This window comes from Dermacentor andersoni, chromosome 10, assembly GCF_023375885.2.
Source record: "Dermacentor andersoni chromosome 10, qqDerAnde1_hic_scaffold, whole genome shotgun sequence".
NCBI lineage: Eukaryota > Metazoa > Arthropoda > Arachnida > Ixodida > Ixodidae > Dermacentor > Dermacentor andersoni.
In genome coordinates, this window is record NC_092823.1 from 123,312,604 (window position 1) to 123,326,655 (window position 14,052).

General features: G+C 42.7%; 1 protein-coding gene across 5 annotated transcripts in view; it reads left to right on the plus strand.

Moving 5' to 3' along the window:
• The window catches only part of rdgA (retinal degeneration A), a 373,163-nt gene that overhangs the window by 341,621 nt on the left and 17,490 nt on the right, over positions 1–14,052 (plus strand). For 4 of the 5 annotated variants that reach the window (XM_050192467.3, XM_050192466.3, XM_050192468.2 and 1 more), the window contains exons 20-27: positions 9–78; positions 1,478–1,766; positions 2,266–2,301; positions 4,995–5,035; positions 6,588–6,625; positions 10,072–10,192; positions 11,925–11,961; positions 12,720–12,819. In XM_050192467.3, the coding sequence (XP_050048424.1) occupies positions 9–78; positions 1,478–1,766; positions 2,266–2,301; positions 4,995–5,035; positions 6,588–6,625; positions 10,072–10,192; positions 11,925–11,961; positions 12,720–12,819 (732 nt within the window). Of the gene's footprint in view, positions 1–8; positions 79–1,477; positions 1,767–2,265; positions 2,302–4,994; positions 5,036–6,587; positions 6,626–10,071; positions 10,193–11,924; positions 11,962–12,719; positions 12,820–14,052 lie in introns of those variants that run through there. The other variant, XM_055077951.2, reaches the window with a different exon arrangement.

Here is a 14,052-nt window from a genome sequence, read left to right on the forward strand (position 1 = left end):
GCTTCCAGCTGGAAGGTCCAGATGCACAGAATCTGTCACCGTCCAAGAGGTTCTCACCCGACTGGTGCTTTCTGGATTGTGAGTAACTCTGGCTTCGCGATTGTTGGCTTCGCGATTGTTTGCATTGGGGAAGGGCAATGTTTGGTTCTCGGGTGACTGCTGGACAGCCGTGAGAGGGCGTCTAATTTAGCACGCATATGCCAAGAGGAAATGCATACTGAACTGAACAATGCGAATAGCAGAGATGTCAGGACGCTAGAGATACAAACAAGAAAAATGTGCTGTCCTGTTCATATATCTATTGTCCTGTCATCTGCTCGGTTCACCATGTTGATCGAAAACAACACTCTGTTCCATTCTTAGCAGCCAACGCTGCTGCAGCTACGCAAACCATGCGGTCACAGGTGTCTCACTCCGCATGTGTTTTGCAGTGAAGTTGGTTTTGATCTGCAACACTTTCTATGGAACATCTACTTCACACATTGGAACTACAACTTGAGGATGTTAGGTTATGTCAGATTGTGTAATGTTTGTACACCCTTATTCTTCCAGTGTGCGACATACTAGTACTTCGTTTTGGCAGCAAGCACAAGTGGTGCGCTGTAGCCACTGGTCGCAGAAACATGCCACCCTATTTGTCTCGCGTTATATAGGATCCTTTCACTTAATAAATATGCCCATTATTTGCAACATAAAAATATGAGACTTAATGTCACTTCGAGTTACATGATGCATGCCTGTGTTATTCATATGTGACACACCACTTTTTATTCAAGAATGCGAGCTTTAACAGAAGTCTCTCTAGCCTTTGTGACAATGCCATCTACGTATAAAACAGAGTATGGTTCAATTTTAAACTCTAATGCAGTCGACAACAAGTTTCTTTTACTTTGTATGGCTAGTAAGCAGAAGTCCTTCTGGTGAGTGTAGTGTAGTGTAGGTGAGTGTAGTGCAACCTTAGTGCAAGGTGCATGAAGGTCTGATATGTAGAGCAAGCCCCGTAGATTGGGATGCACTTGAGCTGCTAGAAAACAAAACCACTTTAGTCATTAAAAGGCTACTTTAACGTGTGTACCCTTACTCTTTATGCTGAACTGCATCTGTCTCTTCTCGTGACGTTTGGAATTAATGAACTACTTTATTTCTTGCTTGAACAAAAAAAAGGTATTAACAACAGAGTGACTGAATCGTGCTTCAGAATACCCTTTATTCATTGATCTGTAGATTGAAAATGAATTTATTGTACCAGAGAACTACTAGAGACTGGTTTTTGTCATAGCGAAACAAAATTTTACAGCTTCACTTCCCAGATGAATGCCCAGAGGCTGTCCAGTGTTTTCTTTTGCTTTGGCTTTGGCCAAGGTTATCCGCAGATTGTTTTATACGACTTGTAGAGAAGCATCTAAAAGATACGTGGAGATGTAAACGACATCATCAGACATGCGCATCTGTTTTTGTTCTTTCACTTGCCTCTTAGCATGCACAGCGGAGAGGTTCTTTCGCATCGACCGAGCGCAGGAGCAGCTACACTACGTCGTCGACATTGGTCAGGACGGTGTGTACATCCTCGACCCTGAGCAATCGCCGATCGCTCCGGAGCCGCCACCACCACCACTGACGTCACCCACAACAGACGAAACTGGTGCCCTGGACAGTTCGTCTGTCTTGAAGGAAAGTGCGGAAGGCCTAGCAGCTATAGCAGCAGCCGCAGCTGCAGCCGAAGCTGTAGCCGAAGCTGAAACAAAGGAGCCAGCTCCAATGTGGAGGTGAGCTGTACGATGGGAAAGGAAACAAGAGAAGGAATTTACTAACGACAACAGAAACAAAGCCTTGAGGCCACTGTTAATGTTGTTAGCTGTTGGCTCATCTGCTTTTGCGATGACTTGCAATTTGACTCATCGCAATAGAAATAAGCATAACCAGTGCAGTGCATGTACAATGGTGAAATAAACGCTGAAAGATCCAATCATTACAATGTTATAGTGTTTGATCTGGATTGATTTTACATGCCATAGATATACAGTGTACCATTACTAGATGATGCCTATCATTGGGAATGATAATTGTCTTAAATGCTGTCAATGAAAATTCATTGAACGGTACTGTGAAATTGTGCAGGAGGTTATGTATTAATCTATACGGTTAGCCACTGTCATATTCAGTTCGTGCTCTAGGTTGACCGATGCCTGATTTAGCCCGTAGGCTGATACATGAAAACATGATATACACAGCTTGCCTGACTAGATTTTTTTTTTCTCATTTTAGCCCCCCTACCCCCATGCAAGAGTGTAAGGAACAGAAGTGAGTACTGTTTAAAAATTGTATTAGCGTTTTTTATTTCATAACATTAATAATGAATAAAACTGAAGGATCGATCAAGGGCCACATTCAGCTTGTTTCTTGTTTTCTGTTTTTTCACAAGAACATTCTTGTTGTTGAGCACCTGTGTTTGCTGATAACATGACCAAGTTTATAGTTACCTGACAGCTGTTTTATTAACCACTTCAGCTTATGAAGTACTATTGACACTGTTTTAAATTCATTTTGCTGCTTTAGTAAGCTGCCAATTTTAAAATGCAAAAACATTTGTGCACTTGAATTTAGGTTGACGTTGGTCAAAACTAATCGAGAGCCCTTTACTAAATCATCCTTCATGACCCGCTGTGCTGTTTTGGGACATTAAGCCCCACAAGTTATTTGTGAACACTTCCTAAAGACAGGTCAAATTGAGCAGACAAGATAAGATATGCAACTATATTGAAATTTCATGACATTGCAGCAATCTTAGAATAAACCTGTTTCTCTACCCAATCCTACCCAAAGGTTAGGAGGTACACACGCCTGTCTTATTGCATGTGTTCAGCTTCATTAGCAATTTGAAATGTTATGCTGAATTTTACTCTTACGCGTCAAATGCTTCAAGAGCAGCTGAACAAGATTTTTTTTAAATGTGAGCTGTCTGCAAATTACAGTAGAACCACGTTAATTCGAAGTCCGTCGGACCGCGAAAAATTATCGAATTAACCGGGTTTTCGAATTATCAAAATGGACAAAAAGCGAGAAATAAACGAACGAAATGAAGGTGTATCAACACTGCACCTTTATTTCACCCTGAAAAACGGTCACTCGAAGTAGCGTATTTACGCTACTGTAAGGCGACTCGAATTTAAGTCGCCCCCCCCATATCGCATGACAGAAAAAAAAAAGGAGAGCATACTTGAGGGCGCATTCGATAAGAAAATTTATTAGTAGCTGACATGGTCACTGGACTACTCATCTTCACTAGTGCTGCCATCGTCATCGTTGCTACGGTCCCACAGCGCGTCGTCGTCTCGCGAAATTTCACGTTTGGCAAACAACCATACCACTAAATCTTGTGGAACAGCAGCCCACGCCGAATGCACCCAACCACATGCAGCCGTCAGGGAGGCTCTTTTGACAGGTCCGGTTGGCGTAATTTCGCGGTCTTTTGCTGCCAGCCACTCGTACTCACAGCGGAGCAGGCCCTTAAAAGGCGAAGATCCGGGCATGTTTCATGACCATGTCGCACTTCAATGGCAGGGGCTGATTGTGCATTTCAGCAACGTATGCCGCAAGCTTAGCCTGCAGCTCCGGAAAGCATTCAGAATTCGGCACGTGGGAAATTCCTCACTTGCCGTCACAGGTGAAAATTTCGCTTCGCTGCACTCTCGCACCATCCGTTCAGAAACATCGAACTTGCGGCCCGCTGTGCAGTGATTTGTTTCTTCGGCGTAAAGGATGGCAGCCCTCTTGAACGCTGCTGTGAACGAGTGCCGAATGATTAGTGGTCCTGGAGCACTCATGATGACTGAAAAAGCAGAGAAGTAGCACGTAGCCGGCAGTCAAGTGGAACGCGTCAAACCAATGCCTTTCGTCGAAGTATAGAGAAAGCTAAGCGCAACGGGCAAAGAGAAACCTGCGAGTGGTGTCTGCTCTTCCGTGAACTACCGATGCTCCCCACAAGTGCCGCTGTACTGAGGGTGCCGCTGCAAATAAAACAGCAGTGCTTCCATCAACTATCGACACCCCCTCATGAGTGTTGTGTGCACTGTAAAACTCAAGAATGTTGAAAACCCTTCCGATAAGCGAACAAACACGCCGGATAGAGAAAAGCTATGGGTAGGGCCATAGAGCAAACATAAAATTCTAACTACGTTGTAGCTCCCATTGGTCTCGCTTTTTTGGCGGTGCCATGTTTTGGTTTCGATTGTAAGTCGACCCCCCACTTCAGATTTTCAAATTTTAAAAAAGTGGTCGATTTACAATCGTGTAAATACGGTAGTCATCGACGCGTGACTGCTTGGCGCGGTAGTTAGCCGCACCGTAGGCTGCATCCTCCAGTCTGCTTACATTGCGCAGCAATTCACTGTTACCACCGCTACACTCCATAAAACTGCGCACAACATTCACCGGAAACAGAAAGTTGATTATAGTGCCGCCTGGCTGCCACTCCAGCAACTATACTGGCCTCAGAGACTGGCACACAAATTTTTTTTATTGCGGATCACGGAGGCACGGAAAAATCACGGAGGCCATGGTTTAAGCTGATGTATTATCCGGATATGGGCACGCTGGCTGTTCAAATTATCCGGCAAAATTTGCATGCAAACTGTTCAGACCATCGAAAACCTTCGAATTACGCGGGATTTCGTATAAACCGAGTTCGAATTAACTAGGTTTTACTGTATTACCGTTTTTCACCCCCTGAATACGAAAATCGTACTATTTGTGCCCGCTCATACTCGCGTAACACTCACTCGAGTTCATCTGGCACACACTCGTGTACATACATTTGAGCCTAATTATAGCAAAGTCGTATCTGACCTTGTACTTTCCGTTTTGTCTTTGATCGTCTATCGCTGTGAATCTGGGTGTGTGCATGTATGTGAGTGTTGCATTTCCAATGAACACGCGAGTCCATTGTTCTGCTTATTGCTCTGGCAGCGGTGACATCAGTGGTGCTTTGTTTCCAGAGTTGAAGCTGGAGAGCAGCTGCAGCCAACTTCATCGCATGGTATGTTTCGTCTGCTCTCATATCTGAATTGAATCATATCTGAATTTTGTCTGCTATCATATCTGAACACTTTCTAAAGAAAGCGTTCGCTTTGCATTCTCATAATTTTTCTTTTCTTCTTCCCCTCTTTCATTGAGTACTGAGTGAGTTTTGCTAATTAACAGACTTACCCAGGTATTGCCAATGAAATGCGAATAATTTTTCAAGCACAGTTTTATTATGCACATGTAATCACATTAGTACTCACCTTCTAATCTTGGTCTATTTTTGGTGTGCTCATTAACTTGTGCTTAATGGTCCGTGTATGTGTGTGTGTGTGTGTGTGTGTGTGGCTGCCTTGATAAATGCTCGATGTCTAGGTAGCATTGTTGCACTCCAGTTCAGGTCTTCGCAAAAAGAATAGAAAGAAAGTAAAAGATAGCAAGATGAAATCTACATATTTATCTTCATTCTTCATTGTAGCAGAAGTTCAGGGGCTTGAAGCTTGGTTAATGCCTTGTCTTATGATGGAGTGCTGCAAACTGTTGCACAAAAACCTAAAGCTAACTGTGCTGCACCTAACACTGACAAGAAAGCCTCCTCGTATGCTTCAAACAAGGCAGAAGTTCACAAGAACATGGAGGCTTAAGAGGAAGCCTTAGCTCAGGTGCTGCTATCTAAATACATGTAAAAGGAGAATTCATTTTTCTCGGCAACCACTGCACCAAATTTGACGAGGTTTGTCGCATTTAAAAGAAAAACTTAAAATCTAGTGACTGTTGCTTTCGAATTTTTGATTTATTTTGTCAATTTTTTATTAAAAATTCTCAAAAATAAAAAATTTTCAAAAAACGAAACTATCAAATTACAACTCTGTAACTCTTCAACGAGAAATAATACAATTCTGTGAAATGAATCTAATAGTACGTACAAAGCGGACAAAATTGATATGTTACACATGAATCTCAAAAAATTTAATAACATGGAAATACAACTTTTGCAGAACCCTTGTAAACAACGTAAAAAATTCACGTAAGATGTAAAATGTCATATCGAATTTGTCCGCTTTCAATGATCTAATGGATGCCATTCACAGAACCACGACATCTGTTCTTCATGCAGAGCTATGGATTTTCAAACTTCGTGCTTCTATTTTTTTCAAACTTCCCAATTTTTGAAAATTCTTGTAACAAAATTCAGGCCCTAAATCGAAATTCTGCTTCCAACAGTCACTAGGATTTAACTTTCTCTCTCAAATGCAACTAATTTCACTAAAATCGGTCCAGGGGTTATCTCAGAAAAACATTCTTGCGTTTTACATGTATTTGAATAGGCCGCGTTGGAGTTGGGCCCGAGCTAAAGCTTCCTCTTAAAGTGATAAACAGTCGTAGAACAAGTTCCCTTGTTGAAACATTGGCTCCAGTGAAATCTGTTGTTCTATCACTGTTCGTTGCTCCTTGTATGCTTGGCTTGCTTCATGCTTTGCTGTGTCATCTGTGCATCTGTTTGCTGTGCTAACCTAACCACTCCCAGTTGCATCTGAATAACATATTAACCCTGTGTCTGCTTGCAGAAGTAATCATGGCTGCCAAACTGGGAGATCTCTTAAGGGTACGTTCACTCAGTGCCTTGTATGAAAAAAAAGATATGAAACTGGTAGCCCTGCCCTTACACTCAGGCTTTGCTTTTTGTTTTGTTTTTTCTTCTGTAATTCCGTCACGCTTGATGTGAGGTGCGTTGCTGATGCGTAAAGCTACTGTGACCGGCTTAAATGCACTGCTGGACGAAGGCTCCTGCCAAAGCATTATACTGAGCGGGCAAACATTCTATTACGCGAGATTGTGCATTCCTTGCTACTCGCAGCAGAATATTTCTCTTCTACATTCATGGGGGCAGCATTGTGTGCAGATTGCAAATCTTTCCTTGCCATGTTCGAAAAGTGCTTCAGTGCCCTTTCAAGCCGTATTTTGTTTCCTGTGTTTTGTTGCATTGTGTTTAAACTACGTCACATTTTTTTTTTTCACAATCCTGTAAGAGTGTGTAAAGTGGTCAAGAAATGATGCCTGCAATATTAACCTGAATAACTCAATCAGCTTCAGTTTTTCATTTGAAACTTTGTCAAGTAGCGTTGAAGACTACTACTGCATTGTTGAAATCTGGTTTAGCTAAGACACTGAGCTATTTTTCACCATAAGTTTTGTAGTAGTGAGCCGGCTTTGCCTGTCAGGTCTCTGTTCACGTGGCTAAAGGACTCGGTACTTAGTTGCGACAATGCAAAGCCAGTGACAATGAAGCCAATGAGAAAGTCCATAGACCAGCTTTATATATATATATATATATATATATATATATATATATATATATATATATATATATATATATATATTGACACGTGTACTTGTTTATCTTTGTTGGGCATCGCCTAACAAATGGTATTGCACTGCGCAGGACGCGCCTGCATGTATAAGAAGTTTCTGGAATGTTATCGATGGTTCCATCCGCTATCTGTCACTGAACCTTGTGTAATCTGATTGCATGTATGCGCGATGCGAATGGTGTAGAACTTTGTGGAAGACATGCAGGTCTCAGCGATTACTTTGGAACATTCAACGACTGATGTATAATGTATAAAAGTCGACGCGCTTGACGTGCTCATCAGATTTTGAGGATCGCCGACTGTGTTCGCCGCTGTCGCCATTCTTCAGTGTAGCCTGTTTCTGTGGGCACAGGTTCGCCCAATAAAATTTAGTTTCGTCTTCCACAGTATTGCTGCTGTGTCCTTTATACGTCACTACCATGTGACACTATATATAGCTGTATAATTTATTAGAGATGAGGTTTATATTCTTGACAAACTTGATATTATCAGCCAAGAACAAGAGGGAAATTCTTGTTTATTATCACTCATTGCATGGTACCTTCTTTCTTGGCTCCTTGGTGTCTTGAAATAGCATACTAGGGTGTTATTGGCCAGAAGCCTCCATGCACTACACGACACCAGTGGCTTCATGGTTGTTGATCCATCATGATCATCAGCAGTGGATATGGCTAGCACTTCCTGGGCTGTATTATAAATAGGTCTATGTAAATACACAAAAAAGTGGATGGAGGCACAGGCACCACTGTAGCTGAACTAGCAAAGCACCACACGTATCATGCGGATGTTGTGGGTACGGCTCCCCCCAGCGGCGAGTTGTCTTTTCTTTCATTTTCATTTCCCTTTTGCTTTATTAGGAATATGAAGCTTATAACCCCTCAATCACAAATAATTCGAAAGTCTCTTTAAAAGGCCTGTAAACGATTTCTGCTATGCTTCCCTTGGCTTCATTTTTGTATGCTTTGTTTGCCGTATTTACTTGCGTAAGACCAGCCGTCATGTAAGACCCACACCTTGCACTTTTGGGGTGAAAATATTGAAAAAAAAAATTTTGCAGAGGATTGCATTGTGAACACATGACATTTAAAATCTTTTAGTACTGTCGCTAAGGGTTTTTGAGTGGCTGGAATGACAAACACCATAAACAGCACTGAGGACGATCATCTTATACAGTAAATTTCTGAAAACAATGGAAGCAGAATTGAGTGGTGGAACAATGAATAATGAAATGGAAGTTGATAGCTGGTGCTAATCGTGAATAAATGTGTGCACAGAGTGTAACAAGTGTTTGTATTACATTTTGTACAAAATTTGTGATGTCCACAGCTTTGGCAGTAACTTGTATGCCTAACTCCTACACCCTGCAAAGATATAAAAACAAAAAAGTGTGGGTCTTCCACAACTAAATAGGGTAGTTGTTTTTCATGGTTATACATTTGACATTTTACAAACATTTTCTTGGAAGGGGAAGCAGATGTGAGAGGTTGTATGGCATCTCTTGAATGATGCTGTTTGTGATCATCCACATGTTGTTCTTGAGGCAAGCAGCGTGAAAAAAATAAAACTTCATACGAATGTAAGGAAGACGAACACAGTGCTTACAACCGAGTTTTATTACAATCACATAAATGTATATACTCTAAATCAACATGTGGCAGAAAACTTTTTAAAATTAGAGGCGAAAGTAACAGGCAACAAAACACGGACCACTCAATGATACATATCCAGATATTCCACCTCTGAGGTATGCAACATTATAGATGATTTGGCAACAGCCATTTTAGCTGACTTGTTAATAAAAGAAATCTGGTACATCCCATGCCCTGTGCGAATCGTTATGCGAAACAGTGTGCTGGAAGCCTACCAAGTTAATGAAACGAGAGCACCAAGACGTAGGCGGCTATTTCATGACCTACATGACACTCATGTCATGACTTATCATTTATATTTGTCATACACTCTTGTCATACTATGACAATTTTGGGTAGGCGGCTGTTTCATAAGTTACATCACACACTTGGCATGACCTATCATTTACACTCGTCATACACTGTTGTCAAACTATCCCATTTTTGGTACATACAAAACAGCCATGAGAGCACCAAGATGTAGGCAGCTGTTTCATGACCTACATGATACACGTCATGACTTTCATCTCATGACCCATCATTTATGTTCGTCATACATTCTTGTCATAGTATGTCAATAGTGGTACATAACAATTTAACCAAACGACCATGAGAGCACCAAGACGTAGGTGACTGTTTCATGATCTACATGACACACATGTCATGATATTCATGTCATGACCTATCATTTATGTTTGTCATACACTCTTGTCATACTGTGTGAATTGTGGCACATACCAGAACGACCACGAGAGCACCAACTTGTAGGTGGCTAGATAGATAGGTGCTGTCAAAGTGGCAGATGTTCGCCAAGAAATGATTCGCATTTAAAAACGCTTCTTCAATCTCACATCCTGCTTTTCCTTGTACCTAGCCAGCACATGGTATCAGAAAACACTGGTGGTCGTCTTCCTCACCTTTGCATCGAGTCTTGTATTTTTCACGTTTCTTGCCTCAACAATGTAATGCAACTCACGCAGCAAACCATCCTTCTGAAGTACTTGCTACTCACATTTCTCCATTTTTTGTTTCACCTTGTCATGACTGTACAGCTAAAGCAGCTTTGTGACAGTGGTCACAGCCTGCTGTCGACGGACGACAGCGGGATGACGGCACTGCACCATGCCGCTCGCTACGGACACAAGGACGTTGTTCGGTATATTGTCGCCAGCGGTGAGTGCTTTTTGTGTGGGACTGTGATAAACGTGTGTGTGTGTGTCTAAGCGAATAAATGTCTGCTAGGGCACAGCAATAAAAATCAGTAGAATTCAACAGCTCTTCTGGCTCTTTAAGCTCGTTAACTGCGACAGGCTCTTAAGGTGGACATTGCTGTCACCGCAAGGAAAACTTCAGCGTGAGACACATGGTGCAATTTTCCGTGCGATCTGTCATACGGCGCGTCGTGTGCGACTTGCCGCATGCGGTGATTCGGGACACATGGTACGAATGAGCGAGCGGCGGGTAGCTCCGCCCAGAACCGGCGGCCCTGCGTGGAAGTTCGGAATGCTGCGTAACTTCGAACAGAAAGTGAAAGCAAACGTATTTGCACAGCTCTCTTGTTTGAAACAAACAATGACAATATAAACACGTCTATGCGAGCCCTGTAGACGTGTTTCTGCAAGGCTGCGTTAGCAGTACTATAGGCTCCGTTGACAGCCGCCGATGGCTAGTAGCCGGCAGGCATACCTAGCTCACTCGGCCATCGAATCCGACACCGGGGGCTCTTGTGACACGATCGCTTGCAGCTCGTATAACGAAGCGCCTATGTTAATCGGCACAACGTGTACACAGTTATGTCATGCTTAAACTGCAGCCCATTTGATTTCATTGGCACCGACGGAAGTGAACGAGCATGCCAGGCGAGCTTGCGATCACTGGGAGACGGCGTAGACCTAGCTTGCCGCCGGTCTATCCGGGGCCGAGGGCCCTTGCAATGCGTCCGCAGCTCATAATAAAGCGCCTAAATTCGTCAGGAAATCAATGGCTGAACATTTATGTTTCTCTTAAGTGAAAATGTGGTTAGTTTTACCGGCGCTGTTAGTAGCAATGAGTAAGCCCACCAGTCGGGCGAGCCGCTTCGTATTGACGATTGCTAGCGCATCTGCGCTGACCGTTTCCAAGTAGAAATCACGCCAACGATTTACTATTTCGCACAACGTTTTATAACACGCACTCGTTCGAGTTCACTTTATTCTATAAGTTATTTTGAGTCGGAAACAAATTGTAGCCGAATTATGCGCCGCCGTCAGCGGCGAAAGACGCCCGCGTTTCGACCAGGGAGAAAAATAAAATACAGGCATGATCGTAACGGCGAGGCGCTCGCATGCCGGCTCCGCCCCGCCGGGTCTACCACGTGGCCATGACGTTCACGCTACCGGCGCTGTCATTGGCTGCGGTCGTCCGACCGATGCGGCAGTCGCATGACAATATTCAGCAACTTGGTCGCATGCGCGGCGCGCGATTCGGTGCCGCATGCGGCGGATTTGGTTGAGAACCTGTTGAGTGCGGCTACCGACGCGAATGGTCATACGACCGATCGCACCCGAAATCGCGCCATGTGTCTCGGGCTACATTCCACATTCGCCACATTCGCTACAGCAGTGCCTGCTATGGCCTCTGAAATTTTTCGCACAGATGTCTCCACTCCTGCAGTGAGTGAAGTATGCGAAACCCTGCATAAATTGATAAGCCCCAAAGGTGTGTGCCAGACCAAGAGGAAAGGAATGTTTCTGCTCTTTCATTTCATCCCTAGCTGCTGATCAAATTATTTTTTTCCAGTTTCTGAGTTGAAATAAATGCCTATGTCGCCTGCTAATCTGCAGAATAGGCTGGAGTCAATCAATGTTGAATAATTTATGCAAGCTACTGTTGACTGGTGCCTAACACGTGCGCACTTTTGTTGCAGCGCCGCCAGTGATCTTGGACATTGTGGACAAAGACAGGTAAGTCGGCAGATTGGCTGTTTCCTGTTTTCTTACACACAATGGTCTTATCATATGTATCAAATATAAGGCAAGGTGTTCTTTTGCAGATCCTTAGCTTCGAAATCACTCCTCACCTTATATGCAAGGATAATAGATTCAGTTAGTGTTTCAATATGGTGGCACCAGCTCCACATTTCTGGCTATCCAAATTTTAGGCGGCAGCACAAATTGTAGCAACTAGTAAACCATATCAGGTTAGGCAGTACCGTATTTTCGCACGTGTAACTCGCACTGCGTTGTTGAAAAATTGGACAGTAAAGGCCGGGTGTGAATTATATGCGAATTTCCCCTTACAGTGTAGCTTCACTGCAAAGCGTGCCGTGTTGCCGTGAAGCTACACTGTAAGGCGAAATTCGCGTTGCCGTGAAGTCGCACCTTAAGGCGAGATTCATATATATATATATATATATATATATATATATATATAAAACACACCGATTATTCAGGAGGCTTCTGATAATTCGGTGTTTAGGATAATCCCCGCTGAGTCTGACTAACCCTTTGGTTATTCATATCGCCCTGTGTTAGTGCAGATACTTAAATTGTCTTTCTGGAATCCCCCAACTGCTCCCTGTCGTTATAATAAAATAAATACAGTATTCAGTTGTCTCACCTTCTGTAATTAGTATACCTTTTGCTGCCATTGTACTTTAAACATGGTCATGAATGGCGAGTCATAACTGTGTTTCAAATCTGATGCAAAAATGCAACAACAGAGGACAGACGGCTCTTCACAAGGCGGCGGCGTACAAGCGAAGAACTATCTGTTGCATGCTCGTAGCAGCAGGAGCATCGCTGTCCAAGGCAGACTGCCAGGTAAGTTATTGCATTTCCTCTGTTAATAGTTCGATTTTATTCAGTTATTTCACCATTATATATTTGCACAATAGCTGAGGAGCCTATGGTAAATGTTTTCTCTCGTTAGTTGACTTGTGGACACCTAAAAAATTAAAATGCTTTGGCAGCATTTCAGCCAGGTGGATCGGGCAAAATATAAGGATTCAACAGACCAAAATTTCCATAGAGTTTGACAACTTCAACCACATAATTTTCAACATTGGGAGAAATGCAGTCGTCACTCAAGATGAAGGACACTAGTCAGATGTCTGATGAAGTCACTCTTTGAAATATTTTGTAGACAAAAAAATACTCAAGATAAATTCATATATCACAAGAACAACACAATACAAAAAAGTATGTACATGTCTTGGTTTTTATAGTTTGGGCAGTGGTTGATTGGCTATGCAGTCGAACCTTGTCGTAAAGAAGTTGCATGCGACACGAAAATACCTTTGTTATACAGTTGGCTTCTGTTCATTCGACCCTTACATGAGCGATTTATTGACTTTTGTTATCCAGTGTGTCAAAGTAAACGAAATGCAGAAAGAATGCCAAAGCACACCGCTGATTCATTTGACAGTATTTGCCTGATTCTAACACACCCTCGAATGAAACATACACCAGTTTCTTACATGTCCAAAGTAGAAGACTAATCTTGAAATGACATCCTAAACAAAGTATAAATTATGTCTGTACCCGATGTTTTAGCAAGCAAAATGGGCAGAGGTCTAATATGTGTTGCACAATGGGCAGCCTATTTTGTAAAGTCAGCTTAGCCGTACGGTTTTTGGAGATTGGTTCCGCCGCAATACATCCGGGTTTAGTGGTAAAGTATACAAATGCCGTGAACGCGGTCTTGGTTTCATATTCAATTGCACCGCACCAGCAATTTCCGGCCCAATTTTCTTGGAAAAAAGAAGGTGCATGTTAGGATTTGGTAAGTACTATAATCAGACATTCTGAGCCATGGTCATTGCTTTAAAATCTTTCTATGGCAGGCCGGAAATAAGCGTTTTCGACGGGAGATTATGTGTGTTCAACGCATTCACTGTCCCCTAAGCTCTGCCAAGACATGGTACCAATAAAGGGGTCGCTATTGTGGTCACCCTAGCGCTCAGGTGTGTCTGTGCTGGCTGGTCAAGTTTGAATTATATGGCAAAAGCCAGTTTTAGGATCTAAATAACGAAAGTTTGGGCCCATAGAAATGCA